This window comes from Phyllostomus discolor, chromosome 9 (assembly GCF_004126475.2).
Source record: "Phyllostomus discolor isolate MPI-MPIP mPhyDis1 chromosome 9, mPhyDis1.pri.v3, whole genome shotgun sequence".
Lineage (NCBI taxonomy): Eukaryota > Metazoa > Chordata > Mammalia > Chiroptera > Phyllostomidae > Phyllostomus > Phyllostomus discolor.
In genome coordinates, this window is record NC_040911.2 from 1,179,360 (window position 1) to 1,196,440 (window position 17,081).

The window sequence follows — 17,081 nt, forward strand, 5'->3', positions numbered from 1 at the left end:
AAAACTATCTGAACTTGGAGTGAGTTCACGCGCCCACCTTTCTCACATTCAACTTTTAAAAGGAAAAAGTTAATCTCGCCCCCTAACCTGATGTTGTATTTGCCGTAATTCCTAGACCGATGGGCTAACCTGAGGCAGCTCTGAAAACGCAGCTACCCGCCCGCGCAGGCCTGGTGGGGGGAAGGCCAGAGCCTCCTGCCCGAAGACGCATGCGGGCGGCGGCTGAAGCGGAGTGGGCGGCCGCACGCCCCCCGGGGCCTCGAGGCGCTGTCTTCACCGGACCTTGTGTTGTCAAGGGACGCCCTGCAAGGAAGCGGCTTTTGGGATCGGGAAGCAGATCCAACGGACACGGCAGTCAGTGCCTCGTGTCTGCCCGCTGATACACCGACAACACTCGCAAAGTGGATTAGCAATGGATTTTTTTCTCTTTTCGTTTACCAAAATAAAGGTAGGCTTTAGATTTCCCGGGTGAGGCCCTTCGACGGGCAGGTGGCTGGCACAGCGCAGTGGGCTGTGCTTTCTGTACAGTTCAGAATTAAACAAACCCCTTTCAGAGACTGTCCTGAGATGACGTTTAATGCTAAAAACAAAATAAATAGACTAGCAAGAACAAAATTTCTTTTAAAATTCCAATAGTTGCAACTTTGGGGATATTTGTTCACCAAAATTAATCAACATTTCTAAAATACTTTAATACAAAATTATAAAAGAAAGTGCATTAAGAGCAGAACCTTTAAAACTCTGGCAAAATTACAATGATCCAGAACACGCTGGCCAGAGCCAGGTCACACACACCGACATTCGAGAAAAGCCTCAGGGTATACAGTAAGTCCAGTACCACAAGAATAAGTCAAATAAGGCTTTTTTTCCCTTAAAAAAATATACAGTACACAAAGCAGTTTGAAAAAAGAAGTAATATTATTTAACAGTTTTCTGACTTAAATATTTTCACGTAACAAAACTTTTTACATCACCGCCGACTGTTACTTATGTACAGATCCCGAAGCGACCGGGAACAACCAGGAGACGCCCTTCCGGAAAGGAGGAGTGAACGGGCCGCTCTCGGGGGCCTGAGACACGGGCCCCCCACGCGCCGAGTCCACGCGCCGGCGTTTGCAGTGGAAGTGCTCTCCGTGGGGAGCACGGGCAGAGGGCGAGGAAAGGCAACCGCTCCCCGGGCACTCTCTCGGGAGGTGGGGGGGGGGGGGGCGAGTACTTCTATTTACAAAATATACCGTTCGGCCACACAGAGGCCCTATACCTGCGTATGTACATGTGCACTTATATATAGAACATATAAATAACTCCGCAGGGGCGCGCGCCGGGGACTGCCCGTCTTTGGAATGCTGGAGGGAGGGCACACCCCTGCCTGCACGGGTGGGTCTGGGGGGGGACGGGTTGGGTGTGGCACCATTGATGAGACTCGAGGGTTCCCTGAAATAGACGCGCACCTGCCGACGCCCGGGGAGCAGCCACGGCCTCTCCCGGTCCGAGTCTGTCCACGGCGGGCACGCCCCGCCGCGGTGACCAGGGCCAGGCATCTCCGTCGCTTCCCGCCTGCGGCCTATGGCTTGTGCTTTCTGCCGCGTCCGGCCCGTGGACCTGCGGTCAGTCGGCCAGCAAGGCCGGAGAGGTGTCCCCGTCGTGAGTGTGGGGCTGCCTGCACTCCCCATGCGGACGCCCGGGGGCCGCCTTCGGGTACCCAGTGATCAGGCGTGGGGACGGGGAGAGAACTGGTCCAGCCGTCTCTCGAGGTGTCATTTCCACGGACTCACCACAGACTGAAGAGTCCACTTCCACTCGCTCCACAACACGGAGCGGAACACGGGAGCCCTCCCTGGGCCCTGACGTGTTTCCGAGCTGCGGGCGCCGACCTGACGTGTGCTCCACGAGCGATGCTTCTTAGAACAGAAAGCACGAGGGGAGTCGGGCCTCTCCCGCGGCCACGCCACGGCCTTTGCTAACGCAAAGAAATCGCCCTAGGACGCCGGCAGGCCCCGTCAGCTCATGGGGCCGAGACGCGCCGGCTGCAGGGCGGGCGGGAGACGCCCGTTGTGGTACCTGAGTTCAGTGATTTGCGGGCGGGTGAGATGCTCCCCCACTTCCCCGTCTCTGAAAGACAATGATTCTTCAGACAACTCGAGAGCTAAAGACTGCTGTGACGGCATGTTTAACACTCGAAGCTCCGAAACAGACATTCCAAGGGCTCCGTTCTGCACCACGGGGGCCTCCGGAGACGTCCGAGGGAGAGGCGGGCTGCGTCAGAAGACGTTGGCCAGCGCCTGCCACTCGCCCGCACCCTCGGGCACCACCTCCTCCAGGTGCAGGGTCTGGCCCAGCTCCTCCACGGCCTGCTCCTGGGCACCGGCGGGCTCTTGCAAGCCTCCTGCAGGTGGACACAGAGCACAACGGGGCCACGTTAAACGAGGAGGCCCCAGCAGAGGCAGGGACTGTGGCACTGACCGCGAGGGTTGTCCGAGCAGCAGCCAGCACGCCTGGGGCAGGTGTACCGGTTCTCTGGCCCGGGCGGCGGCACCAGCCGCGTGCACGCGCACCCGAGGACCACGACACAGCAGCAATAAGCCTGTCCTCCTGGCAGGCAGGCGGCAGGAGCTGCCACACCGGAGCCCCCCTCCCTCCCGTCCTTGTGACCCGGCATCCTCCTCCTCTGGTCACCTGCACACCCCTGCGCCTGTCACCCCCAGGCCGTCGAATGTCACTCACGGGTCACACCCTCCCACGCCTGCCTGACCTGCAGGTGCTGGCCCATGGGAGCCCCGAGGCCTGTCACGCCCCAGCCCGTCCGGCTCGGCCCCGCAGCCCGGGCCTCTGGCAGCTGCGCCGCTGCAGACTGGCGTCGCCCCTCCTCGCCGAGGCCGGAGGGTGCCCGGCTTCTGGGGGAGACGGCAGAGGGCTCACAGCCGCAACACCCCGCCCCCCACGCTAGTGTGTCGTCCTGGAGACAGAGGCCCCGTCCGTGGACAGGAGAGCCTCACGTCCCTCCGGGAGCACTGGGCACACCGCGGCCGCTCGGACCTGCAGGGGCCTCCCTGCACCTGGCCCGCACCTCGCACTGCATGCTGGGAAAGGGGACCCCTCCCAGTCCCTGCGGATAGGGTGCAGCACTGACAGTGTGCTGGCCGCGCGTGGACACGGGACACTGACCACTCGGGGACGCAGGGCCTCACCGGAGTAGCTGTGCGCCCGCTTCATGTGCAGCTTCATGTTGCTCTTCTGGGTGAAGCCCATGGCGCAGCAGTGGCACTTGTAGGGCCGCTCGCCCGTGTGCTTCTTCATGTGCACCTGCAGCGCGCTCTTCTGGTTGAAGGCCTTCTCGCACAGCGTGCAGTGGAAGGGCCGCTCCCCTGCGGGCGGGGCCGGCCGGTCAGCGCTGGGGCTGCCCACCCGCCCGCCCCGGAGGGGCCCGTGCAGGAGGCGGGCACAGCCGGGGAAACGGCCGGTGGACGTGTGCAGGCCCTCACCACCACGTCCTTTCCACCCCCAGGGCCCGGCGCCCACCCGGCTGTGACCCAAGACAAGCTGCCCGGAGGCTGGGGGCAGCCCCGAGGGGCCTGGAGGCAGCAGTCGGGACAGCCGGGTGTCTCTCTAAGCCTCCAGAGCCCTGGAGCAAAGACCCACAGGGCCTGAGATGTCAAGACCACACCATTAAAAGCAGGTCTTGCACACTCATGTTTCAATGGTGTTTCACTGCTTTCGGGTGACCCAGACCCTGACGTGTGGAGGGGAGTGGCCCAGTGTGGCTTCTGCTGGGCGTAGAGAGAGAAGGTGGACAGGCCGCAGGAGGCCCAGGGCCCCCCCGAGGAGAAGGAGGCGCAGGAGCAAGGAGCCCGGCCCAGCGCCGGCCGAGGGTGTGGGGACAGCAGGCTGTGGGGCGGAAGCGGTCTTCAGGGGTCCCAGGGCCGCTGAGCAGAGGAGCTTCTGTGCAGGCAGCAACAGAGGGGCGAGGGGCCGGGAGGGACAGGAAAGCCAGCGGGGAAGGCATGAGGACCGGCGTGAGACCGGGAAGGAGGGGCTGCGGGACTGGCCACCATGAGGAAGCGGAGAGAGCCAGGGCAAACGGGCCGCGTGGCCCCAGCGCTGCAAACCACGATGTCCCAGGGAACGCGAGCCCCACCTCGCGGCGGCTGCTCACCTGTGTGGATGCGGCTGTGCCGCTCCAGCTGGCTGGGCTTGGCGAAGGCCTTCTCACAGGTGTCGCACTTGAACACCCGGGGCTTCTGCGAGCTCAGGGAAGGGCCCGCCTGGTGGGTCTGCATGTGCTCCTGCGAGGGGCGACAGGGTGAGCCGCGGCCGCGCAGACTGGGCAGGGAGGAGAAGCAACGGGGGTGCAGGCAGCGGGGGGTCTCGAGGGGCCCCTCGGATGGCTTCCCGGGGGCCCCACAGGTCGCAGAGGGGCCGGGCCTGGGCCGGCCGGGGACACTAGGGCTCCCTCCACGGGGACCCGCCTGGCGTTTCTCCGGGGAAGCTGAGCCCCGGCCCCGTCACACCACGTCCCAGAGCAACGGGCGCCGCGTGGCCGACACCGCTGGGTCCCTGGCTGAAGCCGCTTAGGCCGGTCCGTGCTCACCCACCCCACCCTGGGCTCTGGAGGGGGACGGGCCTGAGTCTGCGAGCCCCCTGCCCCCAGGAGCGGGCTCAGCCTGCGAGGGCAGCACCTGTGCAAGCCACCTGCGGTCCCTCACGGGAGACCCACCCCTTCCTCGTGCATGGGCGTGCCCCGTCCGGCCTGCCCAGTGCTGCGCCTCGCGGCCCCCTTGTAACTCGTCTGCACCCTCACTCCGGCTGCCCCTGCTCTGGCCCCCGGGAACTGGCCCTGAGCCCCCCGAAACGGGCCTGGCACCGTGTGTGTGTGTGTGTGTGTGTGTGTGTGTGTGCGTGTGCCAAGTACTTCCTTATTTTGATACAATGCATCACAAATTTTTACACCACAGATTCCTGAAGATCAGGAAGAGAGAGTAACTTACAGGTACTAAACGGCCAGATTGTGTCTTTCAAGCTGTGTAACACCACTTCACAACGTTTATATACAGTAACATAGAGGGTCTGGCACAAATAACGCCCCTGCTTTACTACAGAACATTTTATCACAAACTCACAAGCTTGTGTTTCTGTAACACAACGGCATCACGCTTGAGCACACCACACGACATTTCTGGTGGAACGTTCAAACTAACACCACCAACTACCCCACAACGCTGTGACCCTGCCTGCCGGGCCCTGCATGCTCACATACGTTCTTCAGACTCCCTAGGAAGTCTCTAGCCCTTTTCCCCGTTCCTCTCTGAGGGGCTCCTTCCCCGCCAGACAGCTCCCCCGCGGTCACGACCTCTGTGTCCTGTCCACGAGCTAAGGGAGCGCGGGCCCTTAGGCAAGCGCTTCATCTTCCTCGAAACCACCACAGCACGCGAGCACCGACACGCCCCGAGAGGCCAGGACGCTGCAGCCGCACGGGCTGTCCGACGGGCCAGCGTCACAGGGGCCAGCGTCACAGGGGCCAGCGTCGCAGGGGCCGGCCACGGGGCCTTTGCGAGAGGAACTCGTGTCACGAAGGGACTCGGGCTCCTCAGGACGTCACTGTGAGGCCCCGACTCAGGACTGGGCCAGCCGCTGTGGGTCTGCGGAGCGCACCCGCTGGCTCCTGGGGGTGACGCTCCGCTCCCGACCGACTGCTGCCTGGCCTGGCCCAGAGGCCCCTCCCTGAGCTCACCCCTCCCCGTCTCCGCCGTGGCGTGTCCCGCTGCCGCCGCGCTCCGGCCCCTGCGGGCCCTCAGGTCGCACCCGGGCGTCCGTGGCTACAAGCAGCGCTGCCACGAACCACAGGCGCACGTTCGGGGCCGGCTGCCCGGCGGGTGCCAGTCAGGGGCTTCCCTGCAGGGGGCGCGCCGCGCAGCCTCCCGCCGGGACACTCCCCGCTTCCGGCAGCTCGCAGACACGGCCGCCACTCGGGGCTGCCGGCCGGCCGTCCCCCCTGCGGCACCAGACGCCGTGCCTGCGCGTGGTCCTGCAGTCGGCTCACCTGGGAACGGACGCCCCGCGAACGCCCCCCCCCCCCCCCCCCCGCAAAGCCCCGGGGCGGTCTCCGAGGGCGGGGGCGCGGGGCAGGCCTACCTTGAGGTGGGTGGCCCGCTTGAAGGCCTTGCTGCAGGCGGGGCACACGTGGATGCGCTCCCGCCCGTGCGCGTCCTTGCTGTGCTGCAGCAGCAGGGCCGAGGAGGCGAAGCCGCGGCCACACTCCGCGCAGGGGTGCAGCCGGCCCTCCTTCTCGGGCGGCGGCGCCAGGTGGGCGGAGACGTCGGTCACCTGCGGCGGGCGGGCAATGCGGGCCCTCAGTGCAGGCGCGCTGGCGCGCCCAGGGGGGGCAGGCACCCGGCCCGGCGCCTGCGGGGCCTCAGGGCACAGGCGGCGGGTCTTGGCGCCACTGCACCAGCATGGCACCTGCCACGCAGGGACGCCGGGGGGTTGGGGACCCTGACCGAGCCGGCTCCCCGGACAGGACCCGCGGCTGGAGAGCAGCCCTCCAGTGGCTCGCCCCGCCCCCTCTCCGAGCAGCAGCCACTGGTCCCGGTGCCTGCCTGTCAGGGTCCAGGTCAGGGTCGGGGTCGGGGTCAGGGGTCGGGGTCGGTTCGACAAAGCAGAGGCCCTGGCACGTGCAGGACCGAGCGGCGGCTGCAGGCGCTGCCCTCGGCCTCCACACACACAAGCGGCATTGCCAGAAACGCCCGCTTCCCGTCCATGCAGAGTCCAGGCTTCCAGCGCCACCGAGCACGAACGCTGGGAGTGGACGTGAGCCCGTACCTGGAAGATCTCCTCGCAGGCAGCCGACGCGGGCTGGGAGGTGTGGCTCACGAGGATGACCTGCGGCGAGCCTGCTCCCCCGGCGCCCGTGAGCGAGGGGTCGGCGAGCAGGGCCGGGAACTGCTGGCCCTGCGGACGGGAGGGGCACAGGTCAGACGCTGTCACGTGACAGACCGGGGCCCGCTCAGAAGCTGGGCTGTGGAGCAGCCCCTCTGGGAGACGAGGGGGCAGGCCCTCCGGAGTCAGCCACAGCATCAGCAACTCTGCTCGAGGTGTCCCCCACGTGAAGACCTGGGCCCACCTGACACCTGTGCACAGGTGTGCACAGCAGCACTCCTCACAGGGGCCGCGGGGGACGGCCCACAGTGCCCACTAACTGGGCACACAGAATGTGGGAGCTACCCAATGCAATGTTATCGGTGCTCGGAAGGGACGACCGTGGACGAGCCGAGTGGGAGAGGCTGGCCACCGAGAGCGCACACCGCACGACTTCCTGCATGGCAAGTGCCCGGGACAGGCAAACCGTGCAGGCAGGAACTCGGCCAGTGGTTGCCAGAGGCCGCAGGAGACGGCCTGGAGAGGGGTGGGTCCCCAGGGGACGGGGGAATGGCTGCGAACTGCCAGCGGCACTAAGTCACAAAGTGTCCTGGAGTCAGACATGGTGACAGTCACAGAGCTGCTGAGACCCCTGAACTGCACAGTCTGAACACACAGGTGGCCTCTGAGGTCTGTACGTTACACCTCAGTGAAGCTGTAACACATGCACAACGAGGTCTGCCTCTCTGGAAACACACCTGGACTCTGCTCCACGGTGCGGACCTCCGGGGGGCCTGCCTCAGGGCGTGGGCCCCCCCTGCTGCCCGCCACCCCGGGGAGAAGAGAGAAGGGCGAGGGTGGCGGACAGGAGGGACATGTGGCCAGGGCCCTGGGGACGGTGTCCCCAGGAAAACCTAGCGGGCTGGAAGCACTGGGTCGGCCCCACGGGGAGACTGTCCCAGAGGCAGATGCGGAACTGGGGATGGGGCGGACCAGAACCTAGCGACTGTTCAGACTGACACTGACGTGGGGTCTCTGCCTCCCACACCTGCCCCCCGGAAGCGAGATGACGGTATCTCGGGTGTGCCCACGTGGCATCCGCTGTCCCATCCCGACGTGAGGCAGGCGGAAGGGGCCGAGAGGGCCTCACGCCGCCGTCCCTGTGCAAGGCCAGTGGGACGGGCTTCCTCTGGACGCCGGGGCCCCTGCACACTGCCACGTTGTCTGCCGCTGGCCTCTGCCCTGCTCCCGACGCACTGCCCAGCTACGGAGCACGGCGTCCATCGGATTCACCGAGTCCCTCTTTCCTCCTTTCAGTCGTGGAGGGCAAACGCAACGGTGGCCAGGAACGCCTGTACACCTGACCGCCCGCGTCAGCTCGGGGCAACGATGTGCTCCGGGCAACGATGTGCTCCTGGCAGGAGCCATGCTGTCTGAGATTCCTGGCAGCTCAGGCAGGCGCACCAAGGAGAAAGGCTGCAACCCAGAAGGCCAGGCAGCGTGGGCGGGGAGGAGGGCCGCGGCCCCTGCAGGCGGGTGCGGACGCGGCCAGGCCTTGGCCCTGAGGAGTGTCCCTGGCTGGGGGCACCGTGCTCCAGCTGTGCGAGCCGTCCGCACGGGGCCAGGCCGAGGGCGGCTGACCGCAGCCGACCGTGTCGCCTCACTTCTCCCAACTGCCTGAGGGTCCGCGAAGGCTCCCAGGTGAAGTTCCGTCTAAAAAACCTGGGTGCGACATGACCTACCAGCACGGTGCCGGTGCTTCCGGCGCTGGCACCAGGTACCGTCGGTGCACGCGCCCTGACTCCACAGCCGGCTGGCAGTGGTGGCCTCGGCCCGCACGTGTGAACGGTGCTGGTTTCGGGTTGGTGCCGTTACTGTCTCTGCCTCTTTGCCGCGTGCAGGTCGCGTGCAGGTGGAGCTCACAGTGACTCTCACTCCCCCGGGGCACGAGGGCCCCGCCCACAGGCCCAGGGAGCAGAGCCCCAGCTCCGGCCGCGTCCCAGGCCTTCACACCCGAGCAGCGAGGGCTGAGCACGCCCGGAGCCCTGCTGAGGCTGCTCCAGTGACCGTGCGGCCGTCGGTGTCCTCACTTGGCACAGCACGGCGCGTGACACGGGACACTTGCCCTGGCAGGGGTCGCCTGGAAACCTGAGTGACTGCTCCCTTCCCGAGACCTCGGGGTGCAGCGTGCACCCCCGGATACGCCCTTCTGTCGAGCCAAGCGCTGCGCACACATGAAAGCCTCGGGCGTCGCTGCGACCGCCCCCGAGGCCGACCAGCAGCAGGTCCCACTGCCCAGCCCACCCGGGCTCCGCGCTGTGACAGCTTCCCGGCGCGCGGCCGCACGCCTCACACGGAGCGGGAGGGCTGTGCACCGACGTGTTCCCTGCGGTCCCTTTGGGTAGCAGGTTTCCTAAAAAATAGTTTTCTGTGCTTGCTGAATTTTCCTGTTTTCCCCTTTTTGCTTTCAACATGTTACTTTCCTTTACATCAAAAAAACCACTTTGATTTTGGAGGAAATGCTCAGATGCACTTCGGGAAGGGGCAGTCAAAGAAGATCCAGACCCCCGGGGCGGGGTGCGGGGTGCGAGGGTCGTGGCTGCACCCACCTGAGAAGCAATGTTGAGCGTGACCGTGTCCAGTCCTCCGGAGAGCAAGCCCTGCGTGTCGGCCAGGGTCAGAGTGACGCTGGCCTCGCCCCCCACTCCTGAGGAGGACATGACCAGGTTCTGCGCGGAGATGGCCGGCGGGGACGCCGGGGCGGTGCAGGGGAGGCCGCCAGCCGCAGCGCTGAGCTCTACGAGAAAGGCCAGAGGAGCATGTCAGCGGCGAGGCTGCGGAGGGCGGAAGGACGGCTGTCATGAGAGCAAGCCTGTCACCGTCCACACTTACACCGTCTGAGCTTCCGAGGTTGCATCACGCAACTCACGGAACCTCTGATTCCAGCTCGTGGCAGTCTTCTATAGTCTCTTAAGGGGTTCACACACAAATACACTCTCTTTCTTAAGTACAATAGAGAGAGAAAAACGGTGAAGAAGAATAAACACGCGACCCGAGTGTTCGGACTCACTGTGCCACGGGGAGCGGAAGAAACGCCAGCCAGAACTTGCAGGACCCAGAACTTGCAGGACCCTGAACTTGCAGGACCCTGCCCCACGGACACCGGAGACCAGCCTGCAGAGCGGCGTCTGCGGTCCGCTCACGGTGCAGCGCCCGGGGCCCAAGTGTGGACTCCGACGGCCCGCCGGCTGCTCATGGCCACACCTTCCCGGCCCGCGGCCGCACAGCCTGAACCAAGGCCGTCCAGGCAAAGCTCCCGCAGCCCTGCCAACCTTCCCTCCCCTGCACGACAGCCCCATTTCCCGTGGGACGCACAACAGAACTCTTTACATGCTTTCCCCTTCGAGCCGGTGAGAGGAGAAGGCAGGCATCAGGACAGCATCGGGCAGAGAAAAGCCCTTCTCTTAAAACTGGGAAAGCCACACGCCCCCTGGCAAAGAGAGGGGCTCGGCTTGGGTCACCAGCATCCCAGTGGCACCAACACCCGGCACTGTTCTGAGTTTTTACTTGCAGACACAACATGCACACACATGTGCGCACAAATGCACACGATCCGTCCTTCCGACCGCCGGGCAACCAGGACTTGTCGCCAGGGGCAGGAGACACCGGGGTGGGAATCGGCAGCAGCCCGACCGCTCCTTCCCAACCGGGACACAAACCGGCGCCGGCGGCCCCAGGCCCGCCCCCACCGCTGTGGCTGGAGGCCTCCAGACAGCAGGCCCGCAGACCCCACTCCCGCGTCCTGCTACCACACACGCCCGGAACCTACGAAAGCAGGGGCCGCAGGAGGCTGGGGCCTCCACAGGGAAGCAGCCCCGGGGCTCCAGACCCCGGCCTGTGGGCGCCCGCCTGCCCTCCGGGCACGCAGGACCACGCAGCTGTGGGATCTGAGCGGAGGGCACACGGAGTGCTCCAGCCGCACAGCATGAGGCCCTCAGGTGACAACAAGCCTGCACATCCGCCTGGCTCCAGGGGATCCCGACAGGAAGTGAGCCCGCGTCCCCGCTGCAGCCGGGCCGGGCGGGGAGTGACCCCAGCGCTCCTGGCTCCGGAGGGTCCCGGAGGAGGGCGGTGCCAGCCCGCTGGCCTGGGCACGTGGAGACAGCACATGGGACGGGAGGAGGAAGAGCTGGGCTTTCTCGGGTGTGCAGGTGAGGAACAGCCCGCGGGCCTGCTCAGCCCCGAGCTCCTCCCCGCACGGGAGCGGCCGCTTACAGCCCCAGGCGCTGCACTTCCAGACTCTAGTCACGTACACACTGCCAGCGTGAAGACCGAGACTCAACGCTTCAGGGAAGACTGCGCTCTTATGCCCGGTTCCCCGTGTCTCTGAAGCCACCGGCCCCCGAGGACGCGTCAGAGCACCCTCGCCCGCGGGCCGGAGCCGCCTGCTCACCAAGCCCGGCCCCCTCCCCACGGAGGTGAGGGTGGCGCACCTGAGGAGGTCAGCGTCGCGGTCTGGGCCAGGAGCTGGTCGTTGCTGATGGTCAGGGTGGCGCCGGCGGGCTGACTCCCGACGGCCGGCGCGGACAGCCGGATGGTCCCGTTCAGCTCGCCGCCCCCGCCGGGGCTGTGCTGGATGAGGTCCTGACCTTCAGAAAGGGAGACCGTGCCGTGAGCCCTGAGGTCGTGCGTGGCCGACTCCCAGGCGGGGCGCTACACGTGACACCGTGTTCACGGACGAGAGGGAGAACGAGGCCGCGAAGGCCGTTTCCCCGCATGAAAGCGTTTGTTCACACGTTTTAAACTGCATCTTCAGTTGCTCCCTGAATCTTCTGCTTTAACTCAGCATTTCAGCACGTACGCTGCACGCTTTGCTGACTAAAACTGAAACCGAACTGGAAACGTTGCCAAATGTGGTGGAAGGCCAGGTGCAGCAAAGTTTGTCAAGATGGACCAGAGGGACGCCACCTCCCTTCACTGGCCCAGGGGTCATCCTGCCAGAGGGGCTCAGGCCACAGAGGCCCTCGGGAGGCTCCCAAGGCCCCCGGCCCCCCGCCACGTGTGCCACCCTCGTCCTGTGGCTGCTTTAGCAAGCGCTGCGGCCAAAGAGCGTGGGAGCGGGCGAGCCTGAGGGCGGAGACTGCCGGCATTTTGGCGAGGGCCCAGCCGAGTGCTCTGGAAACAATGGACAGAGATAAGAGGCTTCTAAGAGCTTCTACCGTCCAGTCAGGCAACGCCGGACAGCTGACGGAAACTGGAACGAGAAAGCGCCGGAGAGGACAGGCCGCTGCAGCCTGACTACAGCCGTCCTCGGGACGGCGGGCACGAGGACAGGGAGCCGCAGGCTGCGGGCGCGAGCAGGGCCTGGACGGAGGCGGCGCAGCCCTCCGAGGTCTCGGGCCCCTCCCTCTCCAGCTCCTGTTGCTCACAGCCTTTCCGGAACAGCTGGCCTAAAGCCTCAGGCCAGAGACCTCCACCACACACGCACAGGGGTCTGGAGAGGCGAGGACCGGCCCCCGCCTCCCCCCCAGCGCTTCCTTCTCTCTCAGGTGACCCAGGAATGGCTAACAGTCTGTGCAACGTCACGGAAGGAGCAGCTCTGCACGGCTGAGGTGCTAACAGGCCTGGGCACCCGAGGGATCGAGGACACCCAGGGGAGAACCCTGGCAGCAAGCCGCCCAGCCGCGGCATGGCCCGTGACAGCTCAGGGACAGACGCGCAGGGTCCTTGGGCCCGTCCCACGGCCCTGCGCCACCGAAAGGGAACTTGCATCCGGTTCCCTGCTTCTCAGCGTCTGAGCAGAGCTCACGTTCTCACACCTGGCCCAGGCGGGGTCCGGGAGGACTGGGGAGAGGGGGCTCCCCACCACCTCACATGACACAGTTCACGCCGACCGTGCTCCTGGGTCCGACAGAGCACAAGGAGAACGTGAAGCTACGGCCGTGCGCTCCCTGCTAAGCAAACACGTGTGAAAACCGCTGGCTCAAACTGGAAGGAACTGTCGACTTTGATGTCTGTTGTCAGGTTTGAGCAGTGCCGCTGCTGCTTTCACTGAACCTGGGTTCTCACCTGAATCACACACACTCACTGAGCACGGGCTCTCCGCGGGGCTGGCCGCAGAGAAAAGCACAGGGGAGACTTCAGCTGTGGGGGAGGGACTGACCGGAGATTGTGAGGGTGATCTCCTGCGGGGACCCCGAGGCCGAGGCGGCGGGGCCGGCGGCCTGGGCCAACACCTGGCTGAGGCTCGAGTTGTTGATGGTCAGCGTGATCTCGTGGGGGCCGCTGCCAGCGGACACCAGGCCCTGGGACGACATCACTTGGGCGAGCTCCGGAGTCCCTGGTCATGGACACAGAACAAAGCGAAGCTGGGCTTAAAACACAGTGTTCTCGTTCTCACGTTAGAGGTATTTCGGTAGCACTCGTTCCAAAGAGAGGGAGCCCGGAAATGGAGCCAGGCGCCTCCCAGGCCTTCCTCCGCGCAGGCGAGCACGCCCCAGGAGACGGAAGCCGACGGGAGAGCCCCCGCCCCCCGAGCGCTGCGGCCCCGCCCCCCGAGCGAGCATCGCCGCACGCGTGAGCTCTGCCGAGAGCAGAAGCGCACCAGGGTCCTCAGCTCAGCTGGTGACTCGAGCACGAAGCCGACCTCCCCTGTCCCAGGCCCCCGGAGTGGCCCTCACCGCCGCTGCTGGTGGTCAGCACGGAGTCCTCCGCCATGGGGCTGATGGTTAAGTTGGCCGAGGTCACGGTGGGCTGCAGGGACAGGCCCGCGATGGGCTGGATGACGACGCTGGCCGGCCCCGTGCCGTCCGTGGCCTGCAGGGAGCCGCCGTGCGGGGCCCCGGCCGCCTCCCCCGCCAGCGGCTGGGCGAGCAGGCTGCTGTGCTGCAGGGTCTGCTGCAGAACGCTGGGGTCGATCTGGAAAGCAGCACAGAGGTGCGCGGTGGAGCCTCGGCCCGGCGCTGCTCGGCCCCACACCCGCGCGCGTGCACAGGGCCGAGGCAGGGCCGCACCTGCAGCGTGATGTTGTTGATGCCGGAGGCGTCGATCCCAGAGATCTGCACGTTGGGCCCCACCACGTTGGCCGCCAGCTGCAGCTGGATGCCCTCCAGGGCGGCCAGGCTCCCATCGGTCAGGGACACCGTCCAGTCGCTGCCGGCTGCTGGGGGGGGGGGGCGGGGGCGGAGACGTCAGGAAAGGCTCTCAAGCAGAGGACGCTCGCCGTTACACGGGGACTCCGACATACACGAGTTCTGGACGTGCACCGGCACGACCTGGCTAAGGGACACCGACGTCTGCCCCACGCACACATACCGCCTGACCGGCCATCGCCGAACACACCCACCCTGTGACACGCACCGGCACCACCACCCACCAGACACTGGGCTCCCAGGGCCGCACCGAGGGGCCCAGGGCTTCGAACGTCGGGTCACTGCATCGTACCCGGCTGCGACCCAGCTGGGGCACAGACGTGGGAAGGCCGCGCGTCCCCACCCACACACATGGCCTGCGCGCGGCCGTACCTGACACGGAGCCGGGGAGGACGGCCGGGCTCACCAGCCCGGGCTGCAGCAGGCTGGGCTCGAACTGGCCAGTCAGGACCGAACTGTTCATGATCAGCACGTTGGGGTCGGCAGGGGCGGGGCTCAGCAGGCCAGCAGGCTGCAGCCCCTCGGACGCGCTGCGGGTCACCGGCTTCCTGGCCTTCCTGGGGTCGGGCTTGTAGTGGCACTGCATGTGCGTCTTCCTGCGGCCGGACGTGCGGAAGCGCAGCTCGCAGTGCGGGCACTTGAAGGGCTTGGCCCCCGTGTGCAGCCGCATGTGCACCTTCAGGCTGCCCTTGGTGGAGAAGGCGTTGCTGCACACGTGGCAGCTGAAGAGCTTCTGACCTGCGGGGGGCCGGGGGCCGGGGGTCAGCGCCAGCCTGCGGGCGGCGGCGGGAGGGCTGCACGCGGGGCTGACTGTGCGGAGAGCACGCAGGTGCCCTGGGTCTCCGTGTTCGTGCCTGCCGAGGGGGCGCCCGGGAGCCAGCAGAGGCAGAGCCCTCAGGAGCGGGGGCTCTGGGCTCGGTGCCGACCCCACACGCCCAGCGCCTGGATGGGCCCCCGCGTGCCATGTGCGGGTGTTGTCACGACCCGGCAGGCACACCCGAGAGCCCCGGCGTGCGGGCCGAGCCACCCCGGAGAGCCCGGGAGCAGAAACACCCCGGCCTTGCTTCCTTCCACTGCTCCCAACGCCAGCGCTGACGCGTCCCAGAGACGGACAGGACAGGCAGGATGCGGGCCAGACCGCGAGGCCCTGGCATTTACCCCGGAGGAGACTCTGCTGTCCCTCCCTCCCTCGTGGGCGGGGGCCCACGGGGAGCCCCAGCGCACACGGTCACCATGGGCGTGGCCACAGCTGCCCTGTGCAGTCAGCACGCTGCAAGACCTAGGGACGCAGGGACGGGGGGCCGGTGCCCTGGCCCTCAGCAGCTCACGCCCCACCCGAGGACACACACCGGAGCCCGGTGAAGCGGGAGAAAACGCCCCACGGAAAAGGCACGTGTGCCGAGCCAGTCCACGTCTCTGCCTGCCCGCCCCAAGGGCGAGCCCGGCAGAAGAGCACCCCAGGGCTCTATACAGAGGCGTGGGGAGCTCCACTGCGCCCCGCCGCGCAACCCTGCTTGCACCCGCAGACCGAGACGGGACGGTGCGCTGGCTCGGGAGTCATCCTCCTGTGCGTCCCAGGAGCGACAGCAGCACCCGCTGGGGGTGACTTGACTCCCCACTCGCCCCGTGGCGCCCAGGGGCTCCGACCGGTGGCTGGAGTGGCGGCCAGGGTCCGGGCCAGGTGCAGGGCGGGGCTCCGCCCCGACGGCCGCACGCTCTGCGGGACCGGGACGCAGAGGCTCCGCAGTGCAGCCGGGACGACGAGGCGTCAGCCCCTCGCACCAGACCAAGAGGAAGAAGTGGCCGTGGAAACCGTCCATGAACTCTTCCTCTGTAGGTGTCCCCGCATGGTCACAGGGATTTACCCGCCACAACCCCACCCAGAGTGGCTGAGTTCTGGCTTTCACAGCACAGGCGACACAGCACCTCTCCCTGGCCTCATGGAGGCCAGGTCACCTCTTTGCCACAGGCACTTGGGGCTCGTGGAGGACACAGGACAACTGGCTGCCAGACACTTGGGACTGCGTCCCTCCTCCTCCGTGTTTTGCCGACTACCTTCCCCACGTGACGGCGACAGGCCCTCGCACAGCCATTTCCCACGGTTCCTGAGTTTCCTGGTTTCTAGCGTTCTGGAAACACACATGGGTGCCGGCGCAGCGCCGACCCAGAGAGGACGCCATGGCCGTGGCCCACGTGGCGGCCTGGCCCCTACCTGTGTGCGTCTTCACGTGGCAATCCAGCGTGGACTTCACGGTGAAGCTCTTCCCACACTCGTCGCACTTGTACGGCTTCTCCCCGGTGTGGATCCGCACGTGCCTGCGGAGGGTGTTTGTGGGTCAGTGCCCGCCCCTCCCCCCCGGGGACGCGCATCTCCCAGCAGCGCCCTGGCTCCAGGTGCACAGCGGTCCACACCGACAATGGCTGCGGGTACTATAGACTGAACAGGTTTGGTCCAACAAAGCCCCGAAGCTTCGCTCTCCTCAAAACCACACCACGCACAAACCCAAGAGACCACGTACAGCCCGCCGAGCCGATGGGAACAGGGCTCATGGTCTGTCCCCGAAGTGTCCCTGCGTGCCGCGAGGCGAGAACCACCACAGCAAGAGCGCAGGCGGCGAGGCAGACTCGGAGGGGAGGGCGGCACACGGCTGCAGCCCGGAGGAGACCGGGGTTCCCGCAGGGCACACGAGGCGTGGGTCAGCACCGGGAGCGAGGGAGGGGGAGGGCGGGGGCCGAGGGAGGCGCTGCCTCCGACTCAGAGGCACACGCGTCAGACACGCACTTCAGAGCCGGGTGCCGGGCGCACGGACGTTCAGGCAGCGCTGGCAGCGCCCCTCTCTGGGTGGCACGATCCTGGGCCCCGTCCCCGGGCTGAGTGGCTGGGGGCCTGCCCTGCCACCCCCACCCTGACCTTGGCAGGGAACGGAACGGGGAGGGGTTGGGGGAAGGGAGCCCTCGAGTGGTTTCCAGGGGCGGGTGAACAAGGCGGCGAGCCGGCCGTGGCGGCCCCGTCCTGTGCTCGGGCGTGACTGCCACCGGACCTGCCACCCGGGGACGCAGACATCCCCACGGGTACCG

At 66.5% G+C, this 17,081-nt stretch overlaps 1 protein-coding gene across 2 annotated transcripts in view; it reads right to left on the reverse strand.

Moving 5' to 3' along the window:
• Positions 1–1,668: 1,668 nt before the first annotated feature.
• The window catches only part of ZNF236 (zinc finger protein 236), a 64,973-nt gene continuing 49,560 nt past the window's right edge, over positions 1,669–17,081 (reverse strand). Inside the window, exons 21-32 of one of the 2 annotated variants that reach the window (XM_036010140.1) lie at positions 16,216–16,319; positions 14,376–14,741; positions 13,866–14,011; positions 13,533–13,770; positions 13,016–13,192; positions 11,346–11,501; positions 9,462–9,649; positions 6,817–6,945; positions 6,130–6,321; positions 4,154–4,283; positions 3,189–3,365; positions 1,670–2,386 (exon numbers count right to left, since the gene is read on the reverse strand). In XM_036010140.1, coding sequence (XP_035866033.1) covers positions 2,262–2,386; positions 3,189–3,365; positions 4,154–4,283; positions 6,130–6,321; positions 6,817–6,945; positions 9,462–9,649; positions 11,346–11,501; positions 13,016–13,192; positions 13,533–13,770; positions 13,866–14,011; positions 14,376–14,741; positions 16,216–16,319 — 2,128 coding nt within the window. In that variant the 3' untranslated portion in view covers positions 1,670–2,261. Of the gene's footprint in view, positions 2,387–3,188; positions 3,366–4,153; positions 4,284–6,129; positions 6,322–6,816; positions 6,946–9,461; positions 9,650–11,345; positions 11,502–13,015; positions 13,193–13,532; positions 13,771–13,865; positions 14,012–14,375; positions 14,742–16,215; positions 16,320–17,081 lie in introns of both variants that reach the window. The other variant, XM_036010141.1, reaches the window with a different exon arrangement.